General features: G+C 41.2%; 1 protein-coding gene across 5 annotated transcripts; it reads left to right on the forward strand.

The window, feature by feature from the left end:
* The first annotated feature begins 44 nt into the window (after positions 1 to 44).
* Positions 45 to 14,204, forward strand: LOC115351100 (adhesion G protein-coupled receptor F4-like). Of its 5 annotated transcripts, none has more exons than XM_030037465.2 (9): positions 45 to 2,374; positions 5,869 to 5,967; positions 6,891 to 6,927; positions 7,070 to 7,230; positions 7,820 to 8,110; positions 8,842 to 10,206; positions 10,923 to 10,964; positions 11,064 to 11,123; positions 13,169 to 14,204. In XM_030037465.2, the coding sequence occupies exons 2-9, from the start codon at positions 5,893 to 5,895 to the stop codon at positions 13,190 to 13,192; spliced, it is 2,055 nt and encodes a 684-aa protein (XP_029893325.1). In that variant the 5' UTR covers positions 45 to 2,374; positions 5,869 to 5,892; the 3' UTR covers positions 13,193 to 14,204. The 5 variants fall into 5 exon arrangements, with proteins under 5 accessions (XP_029893325.1, XP_029893327.1, XP_029893324.1 ...); XM_030037467.2 differs by having other exon boundaries at positions 13,257 to 14,204; XM_030037464.2 differs by having other exon boundaries at positions 11,064 to 14,204.
* Positions 14,205 to 27,146: the final 12,942 nt, after the last annotated feature.

Consider the following 27,146-nt stretch of genomic DNA (forward strand, 5'->3'; position numbering starts at 1 on the left):
TGCAGGAGGAGTTTGGGGAGTGGGAGTGAAGTGTGTTGTTATTTATATGGTCTGCCTTTGAGGCTTTCAGATTTTAATTTACTCACTGGGATGCTCTGGTTCCTGACTCTCAGGATGGCTTAGGATCCAAACAGTTGGAAATCCTACTGTTTTAATTTGCAAATGTAACTGGGAATCTTACCAGTATCTCTTTATTCCGTGTTCTATTTTTTTTTTAATTTCTTGTTGGTCCATATTGAACTGACCTTATTGTGCATCTTCAGAGCCTTTTTTTAAGATCCCTGTTGCCAATCAGTAACATGGATAAATGCATGTTTGAATCACTTCTTAAATATATAGTGAAGAACTGAAGACTGAGAGCATGGCATGTTTAAAAGGGGTATGGATGAGGGAGAAGGCAGATGAAGAACAGAACAACAGAAGGGCATTTTTCAACTGCAAGGTTTTTATTCAATCTTTGTAACTTTCTCTAAAAAGCTTTTGTTTGCATACAAGGTACAGTGTTAAAAAAAAATTATGGGTCTACTTTTTTTTTTTAAATTTGTTTAAGCAATCACCAGTAAGATAACATTTTTCATTAATGTTGCTTCAGGGGAATTAAGTTTCTGATGATACCTGTAATGTATTGCAAGGTTTGACTTTGGGTTGTGTAGCAAAGTATCTGTTGAACTTTTAAATAAATACCTTGTATTCATTGAAGTCATAAATTAGTAGAAGTCTGTTAACTCTTTCCAAAGGAAATGGTAAAACCAGTTTTTCACACCTGCCTTACTTTTGGCTGCTATTAAAGTTCTCTGAAATGTTCCTGATTGCTGACTGTTTGCTTTCTCAGAGCGGTGTCATATATCTTGGGTAACTGGATTTTGCAAGAGCTGAAAAGACAAACCACTCCCTTTTGGGTGCCTAGGCACATGCCTCCCAGCTTGACGAATGCAAGCAGCCTTGACCAGCTTGTAAAGTGTGAGACTGATGCTGCTGGGTTCGGGGTTTGGAAGTACCGTCCTTGCTTGTTGGAAATCATGGTTTGAATATCTTTTTAAGCCCTCAGGAGCACAGATTCACACTTCTTCCTTCTGGGAGAAGCATGTGTGTGTGTGTCTGAGTGTTGAAGTGTGCCAGCCTTTGTGTCCTTCAGAGGACTATTGCTTAGGTTGGGGAGGTGTTTGAGAATCAAGGGGTATTCAGTCTTGCCATCGTAGCAAAGGTTCAGGGAATGTGTAGAAGCACAACTCCAGGTGACTAGGGGAAGAAGCCTTTTACAACAGGCGTCTGTACCTTGACGTGATCTGGTCTTTGGCCCTTCTGACTTAAAAGGTAGCTAAGGTGCCACCTTTTAATTCATCTCTACCTGGTACTGTACCAAGTGCAAGTCATTTAACCTTTCCAGATGGGTTGTGTTGGCTGTGTCTAATTGTGCTTGGCTTAATTCCTACTTGTTACCAATGTAAGATGCAAGGCTGGCTATATCAAAACAGAACAGTAAATAATACCTATCTCTAGGCTAAAATTGGAGACCTACCTTGTGGCTGAGGACTGACTGAAGTTGTGGTAGCAGACAAAATGACATTATCACAGGAAACCTTGTAAGCTCATGACAAACACGTTGCAGGACTGTGGAAAAAATTAGTGACCAAAGCTCTTCCAAAGCAGCCTTGTGAGTAAAAGGTGTGTTAGGAATTGCTCTTCTGTTATGATAAACTACTTGCTGTAAATTGCTGGCTGTTGGAGGTGAGCCAATACTAAGAGAGGCAACAGTGAACATGGCAGAAAGTTTAGCAGACAGCTCTCACCCCTTACAATGGGTGCATTCTGTAAAGAAAATAGTATTACTTGCTCATTGAGCTTTTCAGCTGTGCAAGATACTGTCAGTAGTGTTGTCTTTGATTTATGGAGGGTAATACGTTAACTTGACCAGATTTTGATCATGGATTTTTTTTTTTTTTTTTGGTCTTTAAAATCTCAATCTATTAAATACAGAAGAGCAGAAGATGCCTTCTCCATGAGGAGGAAAGATACAAACTACACGGGTGTGATTCATCTGTGTGGACTCCTGGCAAAGGTGGCAATCTGGCAGTTTTGTGGGTGTGTTTTGTAACTTGTTTTGTCTTTTTGCAGTGCAACACCTTTATTGTCATCTGCAGATTCTTCAATGTTAATCCAGTTGGGCAAGAGAAGAAGCAGGCTGATGCCCAAGGTTATTTCTTCATGGGAAAACTGAATGCATCAGAGCACTCAAGCAACACTGGGTAAGACCGTAAGAGTGGGACTGGGGCACAATGGCAGCAGATGAATGGTTAGACACTCGCCTGTGGTATCTTGAGGATCTCTGGCTGCATTGATTTTGCTTACAGTAGAACCCAGACTTCTAAAAACAGTGAGTACTATCGCAAAACAACGTTCTTCCAGAACTGCTTGAAAAATATCGGTGGTCTGTGAAATTGGTTCATTCGTAATCTAAAATGCACTTAATTGCTTAGACTGTATTTACTTTGCACTTATTTCCTCAGTTTTATATTCTCCTTACATCTGTGGAAACAATTAGATATCTTAGTTATCCTCTGAGCTTTTTGCTTGTAGCTTTGTTACTGGTCTCTAATCACAGTGTTGTCACTTTTAAGAAAATCTGAAATTTTCTTATAGCTAAAGTTACTGTAAAGATCACTCTCAGAACTTACTTTACTTAAATTCATATTTTCCAAGTGTAGTCCCTTTAAAAATACAAATAATACGATTCTGTATAGTTAAGACCTTTAATTTTTATCTTTGGGTGACCATGTTGAAGACTAAAGTCTCCTGCTGCAGCCTTTTTAACTTGCTGGGTAGCAATGGCAGGTGATCACATTAGGGTGGTTTATTGAGTTTTAAGCCAGCCATGTAGCATTCAAGCCCTAAAAATAATAGATTAGGTTCTGTAAAAACAGATTTAATATTTTTTAAAAATGTTAAATACAAGCCGTGCGAGTTTGCAGTGTTTGGGAAAATATATTTGTCCAGCTAATGATGGCAAGCCCAGTGTAAATTTTTTTTGTACAGTATGTGCTTGTAATTTTTGTGCAGGATACTTTTCCCCAGAAACTTAACTATAGTTTGTCTTCTGGAGGAGGGGAAAGCTGTGACCCCAGGTGATGGAGAACCCTTTGGCCAGAGCAGTCTGGGGCTGTAGTTCCCTCAGTCGTCGCTGCTTGGGCTGAGCCCTCCGGTAGCTGTGAGCAGGGGGGGCCGGGCTGCCTTGCAACGCATCCTGCCAGAAATTAAAAGCACGAAAGCGCTTGGGGTAGTGGAAGGGAGGGATAGTTTTGTGGGGTTTTACAAAACACTTTGATTTTAAGCCAACAGAAGTCACAGAGTGAGGGCGTTGAATTTAAGGTTATGATACATTAACCGACATATGGATTACTTTTTAAATACATGATCAGTTTACCCTTTTTTTACTGTTTTAAGAGGCTCTTTCCTCTCTCGTAACCACTGTCTAGCCACTCATTCCTCTCTCTTTCCCTCCTGTTGAGGACTTTGCCCCCCCTGGGGTGCTGTGACCAAATGAAATGAGCTGGAGAAGGAGGATCAGCAGCTGGTGACAGTCTCCTGAGTTGGGTGGGAGATACCTGCGGGTATGGAATTGCCCTCTTACTAGAAAGTCCCTTCCGTCTGAGAAGGTTTTGACAACTCAGCTGCTCACGTGCCTGTACCCTGATGGAGCAGAAACATCTGGAAGAGAGGAGTAACATGTTTACGGTTTCTTAAAAAAGGAGGCAAAGTTAGTAGCCTGGTGCCTTGCAAATGTGAATTAATCTCAGCAAGGATGGGTGCATGAAGGGGCAAGGTGTTCTTCATCCAGGGGATGTTTTTCAAAAAGTGTCAAGTTTTCAATTGGGGTGTCTTGGATTAACAGCTCAGTTGCTTTTTATGGACCTTTCTCAAAAAAAAAAAAAAAAAAAAAAAAAAAAAAAAAAAAAAAAAAGCACATTGCCTGAGTTTGGACCAGATTGCTGTCTGATACCCTGCATTCACACTGTGTGTTCCTATTAATGGCAGTAGATGGTTTATGATTAGTTATACATCATCCTTTATCTAGATAAAATGCCATAATTGGATGCTGTGGAGGGAGAGGAGTAGCTGTATATGCTTTCCCGTGGCCTTATGTCGGTATATCCATATTTTTTCCCTAAAGTGACGGTGACTTGCTGCTGTATTACCTGTTTTGCTCTAAGTTTCTATTGCTGCATCGTAGTTACCTTGGCACATTCTTGCAGTGGTGAGACTGGGTGGTTTCCATGATGAGTCAAGCAATGCAACTGAGCAGGATCAGTGTTTTGCTGGTAACATGGGCCAGTATCTTGGTGAGCCTCAGATACCTGGAGCTGTCCCAGATTTCTACCTCACTTAAAGGTAACAGCCCTAGGTGGAGTTACATCAGTGATTAAATACAAAATGAATATGAATTAATTAATGATGAAACATGATGTGCTTAAGGATTCCCAGCTGTAAAATGGAATTAGGGCTAGGAGCATAGAGTAAACATTTAATGACTGCAGAAATCGGAAAAGAATTCAATACAGCCCTTTGCCTCAAGCCTGTAGGTCTTTCCCAGCCACCTCCTGTTCTTCGGCAATATTGATCCGAGTCTTTTGGTTCACTTCTCCTTATCCATTTTATTTCCTTAAAAGAGCTAATAGTTGCTAGCTTTAAACCCAGAAAATGCTTTTATTAATACCAGTTGAATTCAGAGACTGGCACGAGGTTCTCCTTTAGAGCTAGCTTAGAAATTCAGTGCCTCGATCTAGCTCTTCCCTTTGTGATCTTTTTGTAATTAAGTAATAAACCTGCAGATATCAAAATACAGTAAGGTGAACAAATGTCACAGATGAAGGGGGCAGCCACCTGTGTGCCCGGTCCTTTGATGCCATCAGATTGTGAGAGCTTGGAGTTTCTTGGATAGAAGAACACATCTCTGCTCCGTCAGTGCAGGACCCCTTCTGTTTCAGCATCCTCTGTCCTGATCAGTACGTATCGGGGAAATTTGAGTGTCTTCCATCAAAGCACGGTGATTTGACCAGCCTTCTCCTGAGTGCATCTTCTGAAAACCAGCCATCATCCTGCTTTTGTCACCTTGCATCCATTGTATGGATTTTATTTTTTTTTTTTTAGTATGTGGCTTAATCTACTTATACATCCAGTGATAGAAGATCAGTGTCTCAATTCTGTTGAATCTACAGGAGCTGGGTTTTTTTGTTAGACATGTATGGCATCTAATAATCAGATGTGATAGAATGCATCATTTTTTTCCTCATTCCCGTTACTGGATTATTTTCCTCCAGTAAATATGCCTGTAACAAGTTGCATCCCAGGATATTAAGCTTTTACCAAGGACCACGGGAAACTTCATGGGGGGAGCAGAGGCCTGAATACTTCTGCAAAGCAAATAACACTTCAGTCTGGTCCTTGTTTCTCAGATTTGGATATCTGAGCCCCGAGGGCCCGAGTTTCGTACCTCACACGGCAGGTCTCATCAGGAACTGCCCAAGGAGGCAGAGTAGCAGTGTTGAACCCAGTTGAGGCAAGGCTGTCTTAAATCACTTCAAAAAGGAACCACAGGCTGAACTGCTTTAATAAGCTCTCCACCTTGCAGTTTACAGTAAATTATTAATGCAGTAACTTCCAGTGTTGGACAGATTATTTTTTTGAATTTTTTTATTTTTAAGAAAAGGTTCATAAATAATTCTCATTAAAACACTTAAATATCTGAAAATTACCTTGCAAGCCCAGTAAGGACAGTCTTTGGGATGGGTTTAGCTGCTCTCTTACGAACTGGACTGTGTTCACAGGTGAAAACAGATATGTCTAAACTTCTTTAACATCTCTTTCTTGCAGGAGGAAAGCAGTAAATGGGAGGCGATGGATGTGAGGGTAGCCCACTGTCTCCTCCTTTGGGCTGTGCACTTCGTGGCCGCGCCGCGCGCTGCTCTCGGGGTGAGTTTCACTAGACCAGGTTGCTGAAATCCCCGTCCCACTTGACCTTGAACGCTTGCAGTGATGGGGCATCCACAACTTCTCTGGGCAACCTGTCCCAGTGCCTCACCACTCTCATTATAAAAGAATTTCTTCCTCATCTGATCTAAATCTACCCTCTTTCAGTTTAAAACCATTGCCCCTTGTCCTGTCACTACAGGAGAAAATACTCTGCAGTATTCAGTACGTTCAGTAGGCCAAGCAACCTCCAGCGCAACCCTTGGAGCGTTAGAAATCTGCTATTCAGCCTGCTCTACCCAGCAGTAACAGTGCAATTTCCAGGGCGTTGCGTAGCCAAGCTTTCCTTCCAGACTGGCAGGGTTTGGCTGGTTGTAGATGATAGACCATTTGACCAAGCAGCGATGGAAGCTGTTCTGGATCGCGCCTGGCCGTACGACGCGCAGTCCCAGCAAGTGGTCCTGCCTGCGGGAGCCTGGTGTGCCTACCTTGGCGTCGCTTCCCAGTTGGGAGAGGAACAAAGCAGCCATTGGTATTTCTACAACTGTACGTTTATCTTACGGCAAAAGTCATATAGATCACGTATCCTCATCAACAAGTCACATATTCTCATCAACATGAGAAATACTGCAGAGCTTAAGCCTAATACAGGCTTTTTGACTGAGGAATAACTGCTGGAGGCATGTGTGGTCCTGTCCACTAGCTCAGTATGTCATTTCAGTGGAAGGGTACAACTGAAGGCTTAATATTGAGACACTGTTAGTAGAGAGTTCTCAGTTGGTCCGTACAAGCAAGGGGCCATGAGCTTTGCATTCTGGACCTTGAAAGGACTATTTTGCCCTTGAAATCACCTTTCTGGTTTGTGCCAAGGAGTCATCTTTTATTTATTTTAACATTCGATCTACATTACACTTCTTATTTTTCAGGTTGTCCGTAAGGAATCAAAGACTGGTAATCAGCAAGGTACAGTGAATAGCTATGTATCTTTGTTAATTCTTTGTGAGGTGTTACCAGTTATCGATACTTTACACCCCAATACTCACCTCTTGGACCACGGTATGCTGTCTTACACCTTATAACAATATCTGCTTGATATGTTTTTCAGATGGCTGTATAAATCTCATTCCCTGCAAAGATAACGGAGCTATTTGTATTCAGCCTTGTTCTCCCTCCTTCCATGGGGAGACAAGCTTCGTCTGTGCAGACAGAAAGTGGCGAATGTTCACAGACGCCTGTGCAAGCCTGGATGTTCAGTCCCTTTTTCAGGTGAGGTAACTGTTACGCATCTACTTTAGCCTATGCTCATAATTCCTAGCAAAGACAGCCCCTCCCTTCATATGCTTTCAGTCTTGAGCAAAGGGAAGAAGATGGGATCCTAAAACACAGATTACTTTGATAACAGGCTTTGACTTCATCATAAATGAAGCAATAGGAAGTAAATATGGGAAATTCCTGTGTAGAAACATAATTCAGAAATGAAGTTGCCTTGTTCACTTGGCTAATGTTCCTCATGTGCATCTAAACCAAGACAATGATACACTAGGATGAACCTGAGAAAAGAGCAACACCAATATCTGTAATAATCAGATGATTCACGGTAAATTCTCCCCAACTACAAAAGAAAGAACTTTATTCAAGTCACTTTAAGAATAAGACACTGCATTTAGTTCTTGCCCCTTCCTTCATGTGTGTTGTACGAGCAAGACATTCTTCTCGGGTGAGCTTTGGTCCCTGGTTTCAGGCCATCCAGCACATTCATTGCACACCCCTGCACTGTACCTCTTGCCTGACTGTAGCTGTAGCTTCATTTTCATTCTCTCCATTAATTTTCTCAAATTTATTTTTCTCCCTACAGAGGATTTCTGAACGTGATCTCCTTCCAAGCTCTGGAGGACATGTTAGTGTTGCTGGAGGACACCTTCCTTTTGTAGGGGAAGGAAAGCCAGCACATGGGAGGCCTGGAGATGGAGCAAAATATTTTGGTGCTGATGACCATGGGAATAGTAACTGCCAAGCTGATTTTTCATGCATCATCCCAGATATCCTGTCTTCACCAGCCATTCCAGGAAACATTGCTGATATAGTAGAATTGCTAAAGAAGATTTCCCTGCTGTTATCAGAGAATGTCAATAGAAAAAAAATGCAGGTATTTACTTTTATGGGCTTCAGGACATGTTTCTGAGCTTACCAGAGCATCCATACAGTGTTTTGTCCTTATAGCCACTATCCAATGAAGTGGTGGCTACTAGTCACAAGGAGATCACCCGGAAAGAGTTTCCAGAGAGGGCCATATCTTGTTGTCAGAGAAACTGTTTGACCTGTTCATGTATGGTGAAAATACTCTGTGGAATTCACTTTAAAAGCAAAATTGTTTTCAGGAACTGCTGTTACAGAGATGGGAGAGCAGTACAAGGAAGAATTCATTTTTGAAGTATGGCACCATAGGGAAGGCAGCCTTGGAGATGCTGACCCATCATGTGTTGCACAATGAAAACTGACATCTTTCCCTGATGAACTCAGAAGTCAGAGAGGTGGGGGAAGAAATATAGGGAGGGTGATGTAAAGCAGACGTGCATGGCAGGTCAGCATCTGGAATAAACTTAGGTGTCCTGATTTTTGCTTTATACTTGCTTCTCTAATCATCTCTTGAGCTATGATATGAAGAGGATAGGACAATTCTGGTAGTGACCATGCCAATGAGATGTTTGGGTTTGACTGGGATGGATCATGGGAACCTGTTCATTGTCAAAGAAGAATATTCCCTTTATAGAAATCACTCTTGAATTAAATGAGCCTTTCTGGAGGCTGTGCCAGTGGAATAACAGCTGGTTTCTTTTAACATAAAAAATAACTTTATTTTTTTCTTGTTTGTTTCAGAGTTACAGCAGGATAGCAAACCATATTCTGAACAGCTCCATCATTTCCAACTGGGCTTTTGTAAAGGACAGAAACGCCAGTTCAATATTACTGGACTCGGTGAATTTATTTGCAGGGAAACTTCTTCTAAGGAATGGGTCGGAAAGTGTACAGGAGCACTTCATCTCTATAAAAGGCTACAGCATACATAAAAATACTTCAGGAAAGAGCTTTGATTTTGATATGGAGTTCAGTAACACAGGAGATATCACTGGGCATGTGGTCATTCCAGAAGAAGAGCTTCTGAAGTTACCCAAGACTTCCAAAGCCATCAGCATTGCACTTCCAACGCTTGGAGCCATTCTAGAAACCAACCGGTTGGACCCTGTTTTTGTGAATGGAATGGTGTTGTCGGTGTCTCTGCCGGAAGAGCTTCAGCATATTTTGCTCATCTTCGAAAAGGTGAATAAACTGGAGAATGTCAAGTCTCGGTGTGTTGGGTGGCACTCTACTGAAAGGAGATGGGATAACAGGGCGTGCAAAATGAAGTCTGACAACATCAGCAGTGTTGTTTGCATCTGCAAGCATCACCGTCGGACATTCAAATCCTTCTCCATTTTGATGTCCCCCACCATGCTGCGAAATGCAGTGCTGGATTACGTTACACGTGTAGGGTTGGGCCTTTCCATTTTCAGCTTGATTCTCTGCCTTGTCATCGAGACTGTTGTCTGGCATCACGTTACAAAAACTGAAATAACCTACATGCGCCATTTTTGTTTGGTCAACATTGCTACATCGCTTCTCATTGCAGATGTTTTGTTCATCTTCGCGGCTATTGTGCACAATACAGCCCTAAACTACCAGTTGTGTGTAGCAGCCACTTTTTTCCTTCACTTTTTCTATCTTGCCATGTTTTTTTGGATGTTTACCCTGGGCCTCTTGATTCTCTATGGATTATTATTAATTTTTTTTAAGATAACGAGATCTGTATTCATAGCTACAGCATTCTCTATTGGATATGGATGTCCCTTGGTCATATCTATCCTCACTGTTGCTATTACTGAACCAAAAAATGGGTATTTGAGGAGTGGAGCCTGCTGGCTCAATTGGCATGAAACGAAAGCCCTTTTGGCTTTTGTTGTACCCGCTCTGGGCATCATCGTTGTGAATGTGGTGGTGGTGGTGGTGGTCGTGGTGAAGACTGGGAGATCCTCTGTTGGAGAAGGCTGCAAGTCACAAGATTTGAGCAACATGATCCGAATTAGCAAAAACGTGGTCCTTCTGACACCTCTTCTGGGTCTCACCTGGGGGTTTGGATTAGCAACAATTGTCGACAGCCGCTCTCTGGCATTCCATGTTACGTTTGCGCTCCTGAACGCCTTCCAGGTAAGCTCAGTGAGACTGGGAATAGCACGTGCTCAGACTTTGCTGAACTTGGGAAAAGGCAGCAGACCTAAGAGGGTCTGGCAGCTTGAGCTGTGCGTGAAAAACAGGATCTAGGCTTTCCCTTCAGCTTAACTACCTTACACAGTGCATGCACTAGGCATCCTGCATTGACATAGTAGATGCAGATGGGTAATGGAACAAACTAGTTGGTGTAAAGTGTGATGAAGAGTTAAGATGACAGATTTATGTTAAAGTACACTGCTTAATGTCCAGTAATTGCAAAGATGTCTCATCCTTATCGCTTAACAAATGCACAGGAAATTCTCCCTTGCCATTGAAGATGGTTTTATTTAACTCATCAGTATAAACATGCAATGTTACCTGACGTACTGTTGTATAGCCAGTCTGCCTTAGCTCTTCTTGGCTAATGCTGCTACTAAGTGGGTTGAGAAAGTCCTGGTATGTACCCATCAGTCCAGTTCGTAATGAGAATTAGCATGGGTTATATATCCATTCTTGACATTCCCAGAGAGTCCGTGTGACCTGGGTGGATAAACTCATTTTGCGTATTGCTGTTATCTGAGTCATAGATGATGAGATCTATTACACTGACAAAAACATTATTTTTTCTATCCTTAAGGAAACGACATCTAGAAGCATTTCAGAAACGTCATGTGGTTATGCTGGTTTTGTTAATTTTTTTTGCAATTTTTTAGGGGTTCTTCATCCTGTTGTTTGGAACACTTCTGGACAGAAAGGTACTTGGGTCACTTCAGCACTCGTTCTAAATTATATAAACATTTTCTACACTTTGAGAAACTCTTCCCTTTAATTTTTTTTTTTTTTTAAATCTACAGACAAGAGAAGCCTTAAGGATGAACTGCATTTCATCAAAGTGGAAGTGTAGTCTAGCAAAGGTAAAGTTTGGGGTTTGGTTTTTTTTTTTTTCCTCCCTTAATGGCTTAATTTAAAATTTATACCCGACTTACACACCTTCTTATTTGTATATGGAGAGAATGGAACTATGCACTAAATCTTACTAGTTTAAAGTTTTTCTAAGGCAAGTGCTTGCTGAAGGAAATACCTGTATCTCAAAAGAATGTTCAGGTTATTAAGCTTCTAAATATTAGCAGTGGCAATCTGTAGATTTTTGTGAAGTCTACATAACCTACTGCTCTGTTACGAAATTAAAAATGGTATTTTAATCTAATCTCTTCACCTGTAGATATCAAAGCCCTTTAAGTAGAGAATGCCTATGACTTTTTTCCCATCTGTAAAATATATCTACTCTAAGGTTACTGACTAAGTAAGGAACAGAATTAAGAGTCCAAAATCCCAATATAATGACCTGTTTGCCACCTTCACAAAAATACGGATCTGTACGACAGCAGGGCTGCTCTAGGATGTCAGAGGATTGTTCTGCTTCCAGCTGAATGTCAGCTCAGCGTGGAAACCATTTGGAGCCCAGCCAGTACGTTTGGTGCTAATCAATGTTGTGTACTCATAAGAGCTTGAGTCTTTTTAAATATCAGGGCAATTCATTAAAAGGAAATGTTTAAACCGTAAGGAAACAACTGTGTTTCAGCAGCTTCCTAGGAAAACATAGGCAGAATTGATGTGTTGACATCATTGAGTTAGTGTTTCCTACCTCTGCTGGAAAACTTTTATCTACTGTTTGTTAGATTTCTTTTGGTACCAAGGCTTTAATGGTTTCACGCTGTATTTGTAAAAGGGAATCCCCTTTAGCTGTCTCACAAGAATCGTCTGCAGTGCTCCTGCTATCCGCCAAAAGAAACTGTGTCAGTTCAGTTTGGACTTTGGAAAAATAAAGATATTTCCTTACTTTTCTCTGGTTTATTTACTAATCAGTCCTGATTCTAGTATTGAAAGCTGCAGAGTGTCTTTTAGTGACAGTGTGTCCAAATGTCCTTGGTTTCTGAGGAAAAAATAGAGGGGTTAAGGAAACTGTACCTCCTTTCTGCTGTCAGCGTTGCCTGGTGTGCTTTGGGTCATTCGGTGCAAGAGAGGCTGCGTGTTTGTACAACTTCTGATTCCTCTGCATCCCTCTTCTCCAGTTTGGTCTTCAGTTGCATCCAGCACTGATATTATGTGCCAAGTTTAAATGCAGTGCAGAAGGTCCTCTCTTAAAACAAAACAACCACAGAAAAACCATCCAAAGAACCCCAAACAAACGCCCTCCCACAACAAAACATAACCCAAAACAAAGCCCCAAAATGAAAAACAAATAACAAGACCCAAACCCAAAACTTGTGCTAAAATTAACTATTTCCTACCCAAGAGAGGGGAAAAAAAAGAGAAGGGAAGCATTTGAGATTGCTCCATATTTAATAAACAGAGGTTACAATTCCTGCTTTTACAGATCCAGGATCCAAATAGCAGTGAAGATGTGAAACAACAGGCTGTAGGTCAGGATTGAAAGTTAAAATTCTTTCAAGTCACCACCAATATAATATTCTGGAAACAACAGGTGGAAATATCACTAATCCCATGACTCGGCAACATTTACTATAAAAGTATTAAGTGATCTCACTGGGCAAAACTTGATGTGGAAACTATGGCTGCATGTGCCCAAGAACTTGGGTCAATGTCACTCACCTGGGTGGAAGAGACCACATGTAGGTGTTTACCATTGTGTAACAGAGAAGAGGAAAATGTTAGTCATCCACTTTTGTAAACTTGGATGTAAATATGGAACTTGACTCATGAGAGCTGGAAAAGTTTGTCACACCTGAAATGATTGTTTAAAAAAAAAAAAAAAAAAAAACTTGTTTCACAGAGCTTCAGAATGGGACACTGTATCTGGGGTTTTAATGGTGAGTATGTAAAACATCTAGAAGGGTTATGCAGAATTTTGCTTCAGGTCTCCTACTTTCTTGTGACTCTTAAGAGCCTTTCTTCTGGGTCAGATTTTAGGATGATCATCTTGTGGTGTTTCTCGCAGGACTCTGAGGCACCTCCTGTTTGAAATGGAACCTCCACCTACATGGATGATTACATCTAACCTCACCCGCTGATGTGTTTTCTCCTAGTCCTAGCAGTGCACAGTTGTCTTCAGTGGATCTGACCAGTGAGAGGAAAAGGAGCACTTCTTACACAGAAATCCTGGTTTGAGATGAACCGAAGTGGCTGACCAGCTCGGAGCGTGGAGAGCGCTGTCTTGGAGCATGACCGTGGGAAGCATCGTGAAAACCAGAAGAGAAAAGGCCCTGAACCTGCTGTCAGGAGCAGGAAACCATCAGTGTTGGTGCAACCCTTGGAGGAAACACGCTGATACATGAAGGTTGTTTCTTATCTTTGTGAAAACTGCTGTGAGGAGAGTTTGTCCTCGTTTGCCATTTCAGTGCTTCAGTTTCTTTCTTTTTTTTTTTTTTGTCAGTGCAATAAGGAGCTGTACAGCATGTGGAGCTGTTCTAAAATTATTTAATTTTTAATGTGATATACAAATGTTGAGTGTTATCTAGCTGGTTTTGGCTGTCTCTGATCAAAAGTGATTCTATTAGGTGGCACTGTATTCATCATTTCCATTTGTCATCCCTTGACTGATGGACAACGTAACTATTTCTGCATTACAGCTGTTCTCTCCATCTCAGTACTTGTGTGTCAGAGAAATTGTACAAAGGCCTTTTTTGGTCTGTCAGGACAGAATTTTCATTCTTTTTCCAATCCTGCAAGACGATGATAGAGATAAACAAGAAAGAGCACTCTGCAAATAATTAGTTTCCCTCTTTAGATGTGGGAAAGCAAGCTTTGAATGTGCTTCAGAGTTGAATCAAGTGGATGGAGATCTCCTGTGTCCTGTGCAATGTGCTAACAAAGGAAATGCCTTGTCCATGTGTGATGGTGTATCTGGTTTCATTAGAAAATCAGTCCTTGGTCTGAGAAACCCTTTCTAATGAAAGCTTTGATAGAAACATTATTGTCTCTTGTCAGGACAAATCAATGCTTTCAAATGGCAATAAAGTTGAAGTTTTGTCATCGTTTCTAGTAAGCGGTCCTTATCCTTCTCTACCAAAAAAAAGCAGATAAATGCCCTTTAATATTAGCCGGTATTACTCAAGTCAGAAATCACTCATCCCCCTGTGGCTTTACGTACATTTGAAATATAGAAGATTTAATTGAAATAATACTGTTTAATGTCATCAACACCCCTTTACTGAAGGAGAAAAATACCCTGGCAAATGAGCTGAGTGATGTGGGGCATCTGACAGGTACTATGGAAAAACTCACAGCCAGATGTCTCGTGGGGGGAGAAGCTGGGGTTCTGGAGGGGGTGATCTGGAGGGCAGAGCTCTGCCCTGGGCCATGAGACAGTCCTTGTCCCCAGGACTCTGTTGCATCCTTGCATTTTCCTCTCCTATCTTCTTTCCTCATAGACTATAGTCTTGTGACAGGAGACTATCCCTGCTCCTTTCATACAGCACATTTGCGTGTTGGAGAGCTTTGATCAGGTAAAGATAAAATTGGGCTTATATGCTGCTGTAACATAAATTTAAAAAGACCATTCCCCCAAAGTCTGCTTCTTGGTGTCAAGCAGCATCTTCTGTGCTTTAGCTTCTTTCTCTCCTTGAAGCGCTTAGAGGTTTTTTTTCTTTCCTTCCCTTCTGTTTCCTCCCCTTAAGTCCAGGATTTTTCAGCTTCTCGTGCCCAGCCAGCAAGAAGGCCGGAGGGGCACAACAAGCTGGGAGGGGACACAGCCAGGGCAGCTGACCCAAACTGGCCAAAGGGGTATTCCATACCGTGTGATGTCATGTCCAGTATATAAACTGGGGGGAGTGGGGCTGCAGGGATCTAACTGGGCATCGGTCGGTGAGTGGTGAGCAATTGCATTGTGCACCACTGGTATATTCCAATCCTTTTATTATTATTATTGTTATTATGATCATTATTAGCTTCTTTCTTTCTGTTCTATTAAACTGTTCTTATCTCAACCCACGAGTTTTACTTTTTTTTCCCTGATTCTCTCCTCTGTCCCACTGGGTGAGGGGGGGGAAGCGAGTGAGCAGCTGCGTGGTGCTTAACTGCTGCCTGGGGTTAAACCACGACAACACTAGAACAAGTTCCTGGGCAGAACATTAATTTACCTCAAATACCTCAAGTTTTATGTTGCCTTTCCAGAGCCAGGCAATTCCCCCCCCGTCTTTTTCTATCTAGCACAGGCATCTCCTTCACGGTTGGTGGATCAAAAGAGAAGAAGATGCCAAACCAGCAGAGTCTTGGCAGGCTGTTAACAAGGCTGCTGGGTTGCCCCATAAAATGTGCTTACGGTAGATGTTGGCTGCACCACGAGGCTTGGCACTGCCAGCTCCAGGCACGCTTCCAGCCTGCCGTTCCCGGCTCCAAGAACCGGCGGGCGTTTGACCCGCGGTCCTTCGCGAAGGCGTTGCGTGGCTCTGGGTCCGGCTCGCTGGTTTGCCTTGCTGAGAAGTGTCGCCGTGCCCTGTGGTCAGCCTGCTTGGCTTTAGGTGTTAACGGCACACGTTGCTAGACAAACAGGGTTTGGAGGGTAATATCCCTCCTGCACTTAAACCTGATGTCAGGGTTATGGGGGGAAAGCACAGTTTTGGATATCCAGCACTTTTTCACCTCTGGCCTCACGTGAAGATGCACCTAAAATCTCTAGTGGGTGTGCTCCTGGGAGAGCCCCGTGGGAGCACTGCCTCCTTCTCTGGCTCCAGTTTCAGTGTTTTTGTTTAGGCTGGTAGTACTATGTAAATATATTGTTAGCACGTCTGTGAATGCGATTGGGTCAAAATTATAAACCCAAGAGTGTTCCCCCAGGTCAGATGTCCTGTGGGCAAGGTGATGCTGATGACTTAGTTTACGATTTCTAACATCTTCTGCACTATAAACCAGATTTTTTTGTTTTCATTCTCCTGAGGGGGACATAATCAATATCGAATGCCATTGGACTTGTATATAATTTTAACTTTTCTGTTATCTTTTGATGTAATCAAATCTTTCCATGGTTTTGCTCTGAACACTGTAGTTAGAGATGTTTTTCTTGAATGGCTTCCATCTGGGCGTAACAGAGAAACCTTTCTAATGGTGTGAAGTTTGTAAACTTGCTTACGTGCAGCCTGCGTTTCAGGTCACATTTAGTTGGATACCGTGTTCCTTTGGGCCCTTAAGGTTCCCATTGTACCTGAAACCCAGCCCGACTTTAGTGATACCTTGAGGCTAATTCAAGCTTTGGAAAAAGGTGCATGCCTCTTCTGATTTTACAAAAATAGTTCATCTGTCACTGCAGCCATGTTCTAAGGTTGTTCTTTTTCACAATTGGAAGAAGTCGTCTTAGGTCAATTTATTTACTTAACTGCAGCCAGTAAGTGGAATTGTGCTTCTATTTGCTCAGCAGTGCTAAACTTGAAAAGCCCAGTGCTCTCTTGCTTGCTTAAGCATCAGTGTTTAATTATAGCTCTTCAACCCACATGAAAGATGTACTTGTACCCTTTGGGTACTTTTGTTTCAGGTTGAGAGCAGTAATAAATCATCTGTTTGGGCTGTTTGAAGATTAAGTGTTGAACAACAGATTGATTAGAAAAATCATTCCGACCCTTGGGGAGTACAAGTTGAGTTTTATAGTTTACTACTTATTCATGCTGCAGCGTCTCTGGTCAGGGAACAGGCAGGCTATTACAATTACTGGGCTATTGGAAATTTGAGCTATATTTAGCTTGAATTTGTCCGGCTTTAAATACCCTGCCTTAAGAAGGGTAAGTTAGTGAGTTTTCCTTTCTTTGGTGTTGCTAAACCAGGCTTTCAGTAAACACTAATTATTGGGATCCGTACAGTGGTGTGAAAGCAGTTCTCCAGCCTGTGAAACACTCCCTTCTGGCCTTAATGCTCGATAACTATCCCAGCGTTATCAGCAGCCAAATGTGAATTTCTAGTATTATAGGTGGCCATCCCCAGGCAGAGCTCTCTGCTTTGGCTGGCTCTCTGATGGCAATTATAAGGAAAAGGAAGGTGGGGTAATAACATCAGTATACTTGCATTGGTGCCAACCTTTTTAATAAACCCTGCTATTCATTAGCAGTATCTTTGGCCCCCATCCCTGCTCACGGAGTGTTTCTCTTCCAGAAATGCTCCATTGACGTCAGTAGTTAATCCTGACTTCTTGTGGTACAGGAGAGCAGAACTGGACTTGGGGTACCACTCACCTGTTTAAATCGGCGTCAGATCCATCACACGGCTGTGTGTGTCTCTGAGTGATTGCTATTTCCACAGTAAAGGCTTAATTTTTTCTGGGTAATGACACTTACTCGTGCAATCTTTTTTTCTGTCATGGCGTAGCTGAAAATCTCCTACATTGCCGGGATAGTTGGCTTGGGAGCTCTGGGACAGCCTGGATTTCTTGCTTAGCTTCTGCGTTATTACAAAATGTTATCTTAATCTCTGCTCGCTGTAGAGAGCCCAAGGTATTCATCTAGCCAGCTGGAGAGGTACAGCAGAAATCCTCTTGTTATCTTCTGTACTGCAGGTTTAGGAGCTGCTGGGCATAGCAAGAATAGGGCAGTAGAATGGAGGATTTTGACCTTTTTATCAATAAGCTGTAAAGCCACTAGAGTATAATGTGCGTCAGGATCTGCCAAAAGATCTATTGAAGACAAGACTTGAAGGCTGACTTTGAAGTGTGCTGATTAGCAGTAAAATTCCCACTGACTTTAAAACGAACTGCCAAGCTGTAAGTGTCTTGAAAATGTCTGCTTTTGGGAAAAGGTTCACTGATCCATTTTTTTTTAAGCTTTTATTTTTTAGGCCAGAAGAAACTGTTGAGATTAACCAGAGCCTTCTCCTCTCAGATGTGATCAAACCACCCTTCAACCTTCTTTTGGGCAAGCTAGATAAATTGACCTGTCTTTTTCCTTTCAGAAGAGGAGTTGTAGTATTGAATTTGTATTGATTTCCATTTTTGCTAGCAGACAGAAGAATAAGTTTAGTACACAAATGCATCCTTCAGGTTACAAGCTGTGTTAAACTAATAGGAATTAGGATCTTCTTCCTGTAATGAATGTGTGTGAAAACCCACAAGAAGAAAGGAGAGTTGAGACAAAATTTTTGGTTACTGAGACTTAAGCTGCAAATACAGGAATAAAATTAATAAAAATTAGTGGTTGACATCTGAAACAGATACAAAACAACTCAATCGCAATGTTGGCAAAGAAAAAAGCTACAAACCTTCAGTTTCTTTGACTAGCTCATGGGAGGTTTTGTGCTTCAGCAACCACCCCTTGAAAACCCCACATGGGACCTGTTGCGATAGCCGGGCTGTAGCTGGACGCGGGGTTTTGGCCATCAGGCTGTCCCAAGAGCTTTGTCCCAAGGCATTTGGGATGTCTGGGCGTTCGGTGTGTGGTGATGAGGATAGCAGATGCCTCAAACGGAAAGCAAAGGGTGATGCAGAAGGTGATGAGATGTCCAAAAGTTGCTCTCCCAGGTAATCCGGAGCTCTGCAGCTGTTTAGCGGCAGCAGCAGGCAGCCTCTGTGTAGGACGCTTTACTACGGAGGGTTTAAGAGGAATAAGCATGCAAAATGGGATGCTCCTGATGAATACAGGATTCCTTTTTTCTAAAGGAATGTTTCCCTTTTTGCTGGTCACAATCCTAAATTACTTGAATTATAGAGCTGTATAATAGCTGGCATGTGTTCCTGATCACTTGAGCTACTACAGGATTCTTAAAAATAAATGTGCTTTATGGAAATGGCACTTAGAGCCAGAGGGGAGAAAGGAGATGGGCTGAGTGAGAAACACTGTCGTTGCTTCCAGTTTTTCTATGAATACTAGTTTACAGAGAGGTGAAAAAATGTGAAGGAAAGCTGTGTAACTTGAACGAGCTTGAGTTTCAGCTGAAATATGCCTAAAATACAATTGTTCTGATGAAGGAATAGTCATCTCTCTCCAGAGATTAGCTGAACCGCTGTCAGTCCTAATTTCTCCCAGTGTGGAAATTCTCTGGGGAACCTCAAGAAGCGAGGGGGACATAAGCCTGAATCCTCCTTTTCTAAAATCAGTACGGATCGTTGTATCCAAGAATAGCTCTAAGGCTGGCATCCTCTGTGGAGGAGATGTGCGGGGAGTCTGAGTGCATTATTTAATACTGGAGGATTGAACATGGGCACCAGCCCAGAAGCAGAAATGGTCACAGGCAGAGCTGCTGAAAACTCGGTGTCTGCTCATTAGAGAGGCAAAACCAAAAAGTTTGCCATAGGGAAGGTCCGATGCTGATTTGCAAGCCCAGTCCTGCTGCGTAGCTCCCTGGTCAGGATACAGTTGTTCAGAAAGCAAGCAAAATGTTTTACCGATTGTGTGTTGGTCACATCAGGCTGAGTGTAATCAGGATCAGGACGATCCACAGCTCATACTAAGCACATTCAGAATCTTAATGCTTTAATTAATACTTTCAAATGTGGATCTAGTTAAGTTTTTTTTTACAGGGACTTACATATGTCCATTCATGCTATTTATATTAGTGAAAGTTGTCGATAACTTGATTTTCATAGAAGTTGACCAGTCCAATCATTTACGTGGATGATTACTTATGGCATTAGGACTATAACCTTGGATTTTATTTCTTGATGGTCTCCACACTGGTAGCTGTATTCTCTGACCTTGGTTAACTTCTCCCTTGGTAAAATGGGGTAACACAAACCTGACCCAAGTACCAAATATGAATATTGAGAACACGACCTATTCTTCTGTGCTACAGAATGATATAATCATTTAGGTTGGAAAAGTCCTTTAAGATCATCGAGTCCAAATGTGCTATGATTGCACAGAGCTCAGCATGCCGGAGTCCTGGACCATGGCTCAAGATCCTATGTGATGCCACAGTATAAGTGAATAATAATAATAATGCTAGTGACTCCGAAGGCTTTCTCTTGAATATTTTTCATTATGCATGTGTTTATGAAATTACACTCTGAAATATGTTGGTGACAGGTAAGAGAAATATTTTCAAATATGTACCTGCTAAACAAAAGTTGTTGCCCTGTACAGTTCTAAGTAGAAGCGATGTGATTTAGTAGCATAAGATAATCTTCCACTGCAGGCAGAGAAGTAGGTGATTAACAATCACTTACCAAAATTCTTAATTGTTAATTTTGCTGATACAAAAGGAACAGGGTATCCTACAGACATTATGTTTGGAGTCATGTGTTTCTATGAAAGAATTTCTGATAAAAATTGTATTATTTTCAACTGGTGAACTCTGGGCTTGAACTCTAGTTAGCTTGATATGATTTGACATAACTAAATCATTGTTTCCAGGAAATAAAAACAAGTCATGTGTCTCAGAGACAGATCTTATGACAATGTAAATAAAAGCAAATAGTATGAAACAAATTCTTGGATTATTTCTTTGGGGTAAACCCATGACTTCCACAATGCTTTATTACTGATTTCAGACCAAAGTTGTTTTATTAGTGCAGTAAAGATAAGCCATACAAACAAGAAATACAGAAAACAAATATAATGGCCTTTGCTTGGTTTTCTTACTTGTACAACAGTGCAATCATGCTAATAAGTAAATAAAACCCAAAAGTTTGAAGGAGCAGCTGGGGCACATGTTGAAAATTTTCTTTGCCCTGGTGTAAAGAAGTCAGAAACTTCAGTTGTCTTGCTTTTATATCGAGATCATCTTGGCTTTCATTCAACACAGTTTCTGTACAGGTTAAGAAGGAAGAAAGCTTCAGTGCAACAAGATACAGGTTTGGAATATAATGTTTGAGACAAGTTCCATCTGAATTTCAACTTTCTTCTGGTAAATAGCCTGTGCTATTAAGTGAAATTGTTAGTGTAATAATTTTGAATTGTTTCAGTTGTGTTGCTTCCCTGTTGAAAGGTAACTGAAAGGCACCAATTCTACCAGTTTTGAGGAAGCTTTTGCCCATGAAATATCTTGGGCAGGGTTGGTCTGTCTGCACGATGGCCGTTCGCTTCTGACCCAACGTGTTAGGGCTGCTTGATAAGCGACTTGGAGATACTGCTGTCAACAGACTCACTGAGTGCTGCTTTAAGTTTTTTCCCCCAAAGAGTAACCCTAAATATGAAACTTTTAATGCCATCTCAGGTTGTGTACCTCTATAACATCTTTCAGGTCAAGTGTATGATTTTATTTTCTCAAGCAACTTACTTCTCAGTGCATTAACTTTAAATTTTTGACTAAGATGTTGTAAAGATAGGAAGCGGTAGATTTATTTGTGGATGAAAGATATTTCTTTGGCTTTATCACCAGACTTAAAGGTGTGTGTATGTATGTGCATGTATCAAAATACATTATATAGCCTTTCTATGTGCAGGAAAAAAATAAATCTTTCCATGTGGTATCAATAGAGAGGCCGTGCATGGAATAAATTCTTTTGTTTGTTAACATCTTTATAGGGCTTTGGATATGTAGAGCTATTAAAAGTAAACCACCAAACCAAACCAGAGATGTGATATCTGTTAGAGCATGCATGGCTGGGGCTACAGAGTAATGCGATTGTTTGTTGCCTGCACTCATCTAAGAGAAAGATGAGGAGAAACATAAATTCATTTCCTTGTTCTATTTTTTTTATCATCAAAGATACAGACAGTAGCTTCTTGGAGGGGCTGAGATGAAGGCAAGAATTTTTCCCTAAAGGTTGACTGAAGGATTTTAAAAATGGAAGCCATGTGGAAGAATGAAAATATGGAAACAATATGGAAAAAAAACAAAAACAAAAAACCAAAAAAAAAACCCCCCAAAAAAACCCAAACCAAAACCACATTTTGCTTACAAGAAATAATAACTTTTGGTTAAACAACAGAATGTTTTAGAATTTGCTGTTTTATTAACAACAATAAAAGCAGTTCTCTGGGGGAGCAGAAGGCTCCTTCACCCCCTCTGAAATGGTTCAAGAAAAGGATTGGAAGAAACTTCATTATGAGAAAAAGTTAGTGAAAAAAATTCTTGTGTATCCTTTGACAGCATTAAATTTGAGATGAAAAACTGACTTTGAACCCTCATTCAGTATTTTCTGTCTGTAGTGTGAACCCAATAATGGTTTTCCTTACCCTTTTGCTTGCTGCTATTGCCACTGCGGGAACTTTGTGATATACTTTCAGATAGGCTGTGGTTTTAGTTTTTCTCAGTTCTCAGCTTGTTTATGCATATGTGCTCAATACAGCACGAATAACCATCTCTGAAACATCTTTTCTGGCTGGGTTTTGAGCTGAGCACCTTTGGAAATGGCTGGTCTGACTCTCCATTGCATTGCTAACGTCGTGTAAAGCCAGAGAGGAGCCAAGGGCAGGGCGAGCATCTCCGCGATAAGGGAATGGTGCCCAATTAAAAGTTTGGGCTGCTCGCATGACCTTGATAAAAGCGGGTTTTAAAAGTCAAAGTCATCTTGCTCAGCACATTCACACTTTCTTTTTCCTGACCAGACAGCCACTGAAGGTGCAAGTATAATGGAATTTGTCATTTTAATGTCATAGATTTTCGCCCTCTTTCATCGGTGTTAGCACAGACCCACAGGGAATTTGCAGCGTGAGCTCTGAGCTCTCCATCCCGTGAAGCACCTCATTTATCAACCAGAGTCATCTGCACAAAGGAAATTCAAAAGATATTTTTTTTTAAACCACAAAAATACGTATTTGAAGGGATAATACATACAAACACCCAAACTTGCCCTGTTTCTTGACCAGATCCTTAACAAAAATGACAGGTTTTTCATCCCTGGGACCATGGCATAACCTTAAATCTTCTCTCCAGATATTAACAGTTCTGGAGAGGTATTAGAGATAGACATAGTCTCAGATCTTATCCAGGTTATTCACGTCAGTCATATAACCACTGCAAGTCTGTAAATCTGCAAGAAAAATATAGGGAATGTGTACTATCCCCAGTAAAACAATTCTCTATCTCACCGAGCCCAACTCTGCACAGGGATAGCATAGTGAAAAGCATGAATGAGATCATTAAAGATAGCCCATTTTTAATAATTCGTTATCATCCTCTTGTCTGTCTGTATGCAGGGTAATAATCCATGCTCACTGCTAAGCATCTCCCTCACTACCTAAATGTACCTGGAATAACAGTAACGAGCACTGGCCCCTTGCTCAGGATTTGTAGAGATGATTTAGTGGCATCTGCAGCTCTTCTTGCTTTTACCACTGGGCAGAAAAAAACTTCCCTTGCTGACCTAAAAGGTGCAACCTGTCAACATTGAGCCACTTACCTTAAAATGGTGCATTTATTTCACAGTGTTTATCAAAGAACTCACATTGTACAAAAAAGCTGAGCTGGGGAGTTTGCAGGGTTTACAAACTTGACATCTTAAAATTGAATGATGGACCTTACATAAATATCAGTACAGATAATTTTTAATTTCATATATAGCATGATACTGCTGGTATGAAGTGTGTTGTAAATTTAGCTGTATTTTACTGGGAACTTTCATAAACCTCTGATATCTGCAATTGGCTTTTTTTTTTCTGTAAATATTGACCTAACTGTTTAGAGTCAGGCTGATGAGGTGAAGAACCCCAAGCCACGTCTAGCTCAGGAAAAAAATTTACCTGGCCTCCAACCTGCACCTTGCCATCCTCTTCCTGGGACTCTCAGATATAGGTTATTGCCTTTTCCCACACAGAAATTTGGAGGAAATGGAGAAATTTGAAAATGGAGGAATTTGCAGCCGAGTGCTTTCCTCTGCTTTTGGCAGGGGCCCTTCTGGCCCTTCCTCAGCTGTATGACTGATTGTGCAGCATTTTATGAGCAAAATGCAATTGCCCTGGGAAAAATACATGTCTGTCTTGTCCTGCTGCAGGGATGAGCCTGGTAATGCTCCAGGGCATAACTGCATTTTTCTCCCATGAGCAGTCGTGTGCACTATGTGTATCTGCTGGTACCACCGGTATGGGCCAGGTGATGGACAGGGAGAAGGAAGAGAAAGGAAGTCCTGGACCACCTGCACAAGAAGCTATATGGCTAGTACGTATGGATTTGTTAATTTTTGGTGTGGATGTTGTCCAGTATGAGTCATCAGTCTTCTTTCTATATCCTGATTGATGATTAAAATGTCAAAAAATGACAGAACAAAGAGTTTGAATAAAACTGGAACTCTATTCTGAATTTCATGTCACCAATCTTTTGTGGAAAAAGTTGGGGTTCTTTTCAATTTGTGAACATTTTTATAAACACTTTATGAAAACAGTAAGTCTGCAGTCTCCCTATGAAAGCATTCATTTTCAGATGTACTTGCTACCAGAACTCAACTTGCATACCGATGTTCTGCTGAGCTCCTCGCTGATGTCAGTTGGGCTGCTCTTGATAAATGCCCAGAGAGAATTTGGTGCATTTAGCAGTACAGTTCTACTACAGGTTGTAAATGTAACATGAATAACAAATGTCATCTCCAGTTCTGCTTCCTGCGTTATGGGCAATTATGAGCAGATGGTTTGGAAGGCCAGTCACTCCTCTCTTGCTCCATTTTTTTTCCTTGACACCTGTATTAGTTCCAGGCTGTTCCCACATGGAGCAACTGATATCGATTTGGTACCTGTCTGACTGAAGGTTTAACTCAAATTTAGTCAAAGAGTGTCTAATCTAAAAAAACACCCAACACACACTTTCTAATTAATCCACAACCTTCCCCCCCCTCCATGCTTGACACGTTTTTCTCTTATTTTTAGTATCAAGATATGATTTTTGCCAATTTGCCTCTGGCACTAAATATACTTTCAGACAATCACCTTGTCTTAACTACTTTCCTAGATTTTCTCTGCTATTTGGGATTTTGTGAAGTTCTCTTTCATTGGGGCTGTCGTGGTATAAGATGTAATCATGTATTAGGGAATAAAAGTTTAAAGAAATTCCTCAGGGAGCATAATGGTAACATCTTTTTGTCTTAGCAAGTTAATGCATGATTTCACTTTTGCACGTGTAAAATGGCTGCATCAGTGAAATATTTTATGCTGTTAGTATTGCACAGCCATGTCACTTGTACTAAGTTGTATTAGAAATGGTTTATTTGTTTTCATTAGAAATAGGAGGTGATGTGACTTTTCCCTATTATTATCTGATTTCTCTTTAGGGGAAAATGTCAGTGTGACTTGATTAAATTAACATTCTTGAGGCAATATTTCTGACTGTGAACTTTTCTCAGAACAATCACCCATAAGTAGTGATCATCTTGAACTTTAGCATAAATTTGGCATGCACTAATTTTGCTGGCAAATTGTTAATTAAACAAACCTTAATTATGTTTAGCAAAATCACGAAAAGCCAATCACAAAGGTATAGACAAGTATCTCTTTCTTTAGTACTCTCCATGATGACTTGCGAACAGTCATCTTGGAAACTTAGAAATATTATAGCTATATTTCAGGACTCCAAAAATCTCAAGAAGATTGAATGGGAAGGAGGCACCCTGCAATTAAATGGATGGTATCATAGATATGGAATATTATTACTTAAATCATTTTAAAATTATTTTGGGCTGTAAGGAGAAAACATTTTTGTGCAATGTCTGTGAGCCTTTAATCAAATAGTATGGTTGTGTGAGAAAAAGAAAGAAAAACTTACCTGCATCTTTCTGCTCCAGAGAGTAGTCTCTTTAGATTTACAATCTGAAGTAAGAAACAAGCCTTATAGTATCCTAGTAAGTGATTCAGAAACAAATAATATTGCACATCTCAAGCACATGTGTTTGGTATCCTATAGATTTTAGCCAAAAGACCTTTCCAAGCTTAAACAGACCCTCATTTTACTGGTACTTTAGACGGCCGTAATGTGGTAATGGATCAAAATAAAATTATTATAAGAAGTCTCCATTGTGCACGTGAAGGCAGATGGACATGTTTCCAGTGATGCGTTAGAGGCTACAGCTTTCAGTGTTTGCGTGTAACTGCCACGCGGTGAGTAGAACAGTCTGCCCTGGTAGGGATGGTTTAATGGCTGAACCGTATTTGTTTGTGACAGTGCAAAAGTAAATCTGTTTTCTTCTCATGGCATAGAAGGACTAGGGACCTCATCAAAGCACAGATAAGAATAGTTCAGTGAAGTACCTAAAAATATTCATTATTGCATGAGTGCCTGCCTCCTAGATAACGAGTTTGTGAAGCAGGAATTGCATTTGTGTGACAAAAGCAAAATATACCTGTATTTTGAATAGTTTGAATTCCTTGCAAATTTGTCCAAAAGTCTCCTCTGTAGTAGTACCTTACTTCTGAACTTTAATGTTCCTGGGAGAAGCCCTCTCCATGGGATATCTCTGTGTACTTCCATGCCGAGCTGGGATCGAAGCTCAGTCTGGAGGTATCCGTGTGTCACCCGTGTCTGTGGAGCTTACGGACTACCCTGGACTGGACGCCTTACGTTTAAGGGAGATGGATCCCACTCCTTTGCCCTTTTTGTGTACGATGACACAGGTGAGTATGCAGAGGAGGCGTCAGATGTCCCTCCCCATGAGTTGTGTTCCATTGCTCTTGCACAAGGCTGCTCAAAAGTTGGCAGCTCAGGCTGAGGACCAAAGGGACGTGCAGAGGAAATTAGAATTTTCTTTACAATGCGATGGCCATTTCTTCCGTTTTCCAAAATATGGCAACTCAGTTCCCCGAGAGCTAAAAAGCATTAATGCTCCCACTGAATTGAAGACACGGAAGAACGTGGCTCTCCCAGAGGACAGCTGAATATCTCTTTCCCCTCCCTTGCAGCAGTATGGCACGAACACACGATCCTGCTATTATGTTTTGCGTGGGATGCGCGCACTGCTTAGCTTTCTCCTTGGCCACATTGCTTTGCATCCCTCCTCCAAACCACAAAGGTGAGTTCATATTCTCCATTTTCCACTTCTCAGGAGTGAAGGAAAATGCTCTGCCTCCCGAATGCTTCACTCATACCTGTATTTGTGCCTCTGTTTCCAGAGCTACTTTCCATAGTAGCTCTATATTTCA

Source organism: Aquila chrysaetos, chromosome 15 (assembly GCF_900496995.4).
Source record: "Aquila chrysaetos chrysaetos chromosome 15, bAquChr1.4, whole genome shotgun sequence".
Lineage (NCBI taxonomy): Eukaryota > Metazoa > Chordata > Aves > Accipitriformes > Accipitridae > Aquila > Aquila chrysaetos.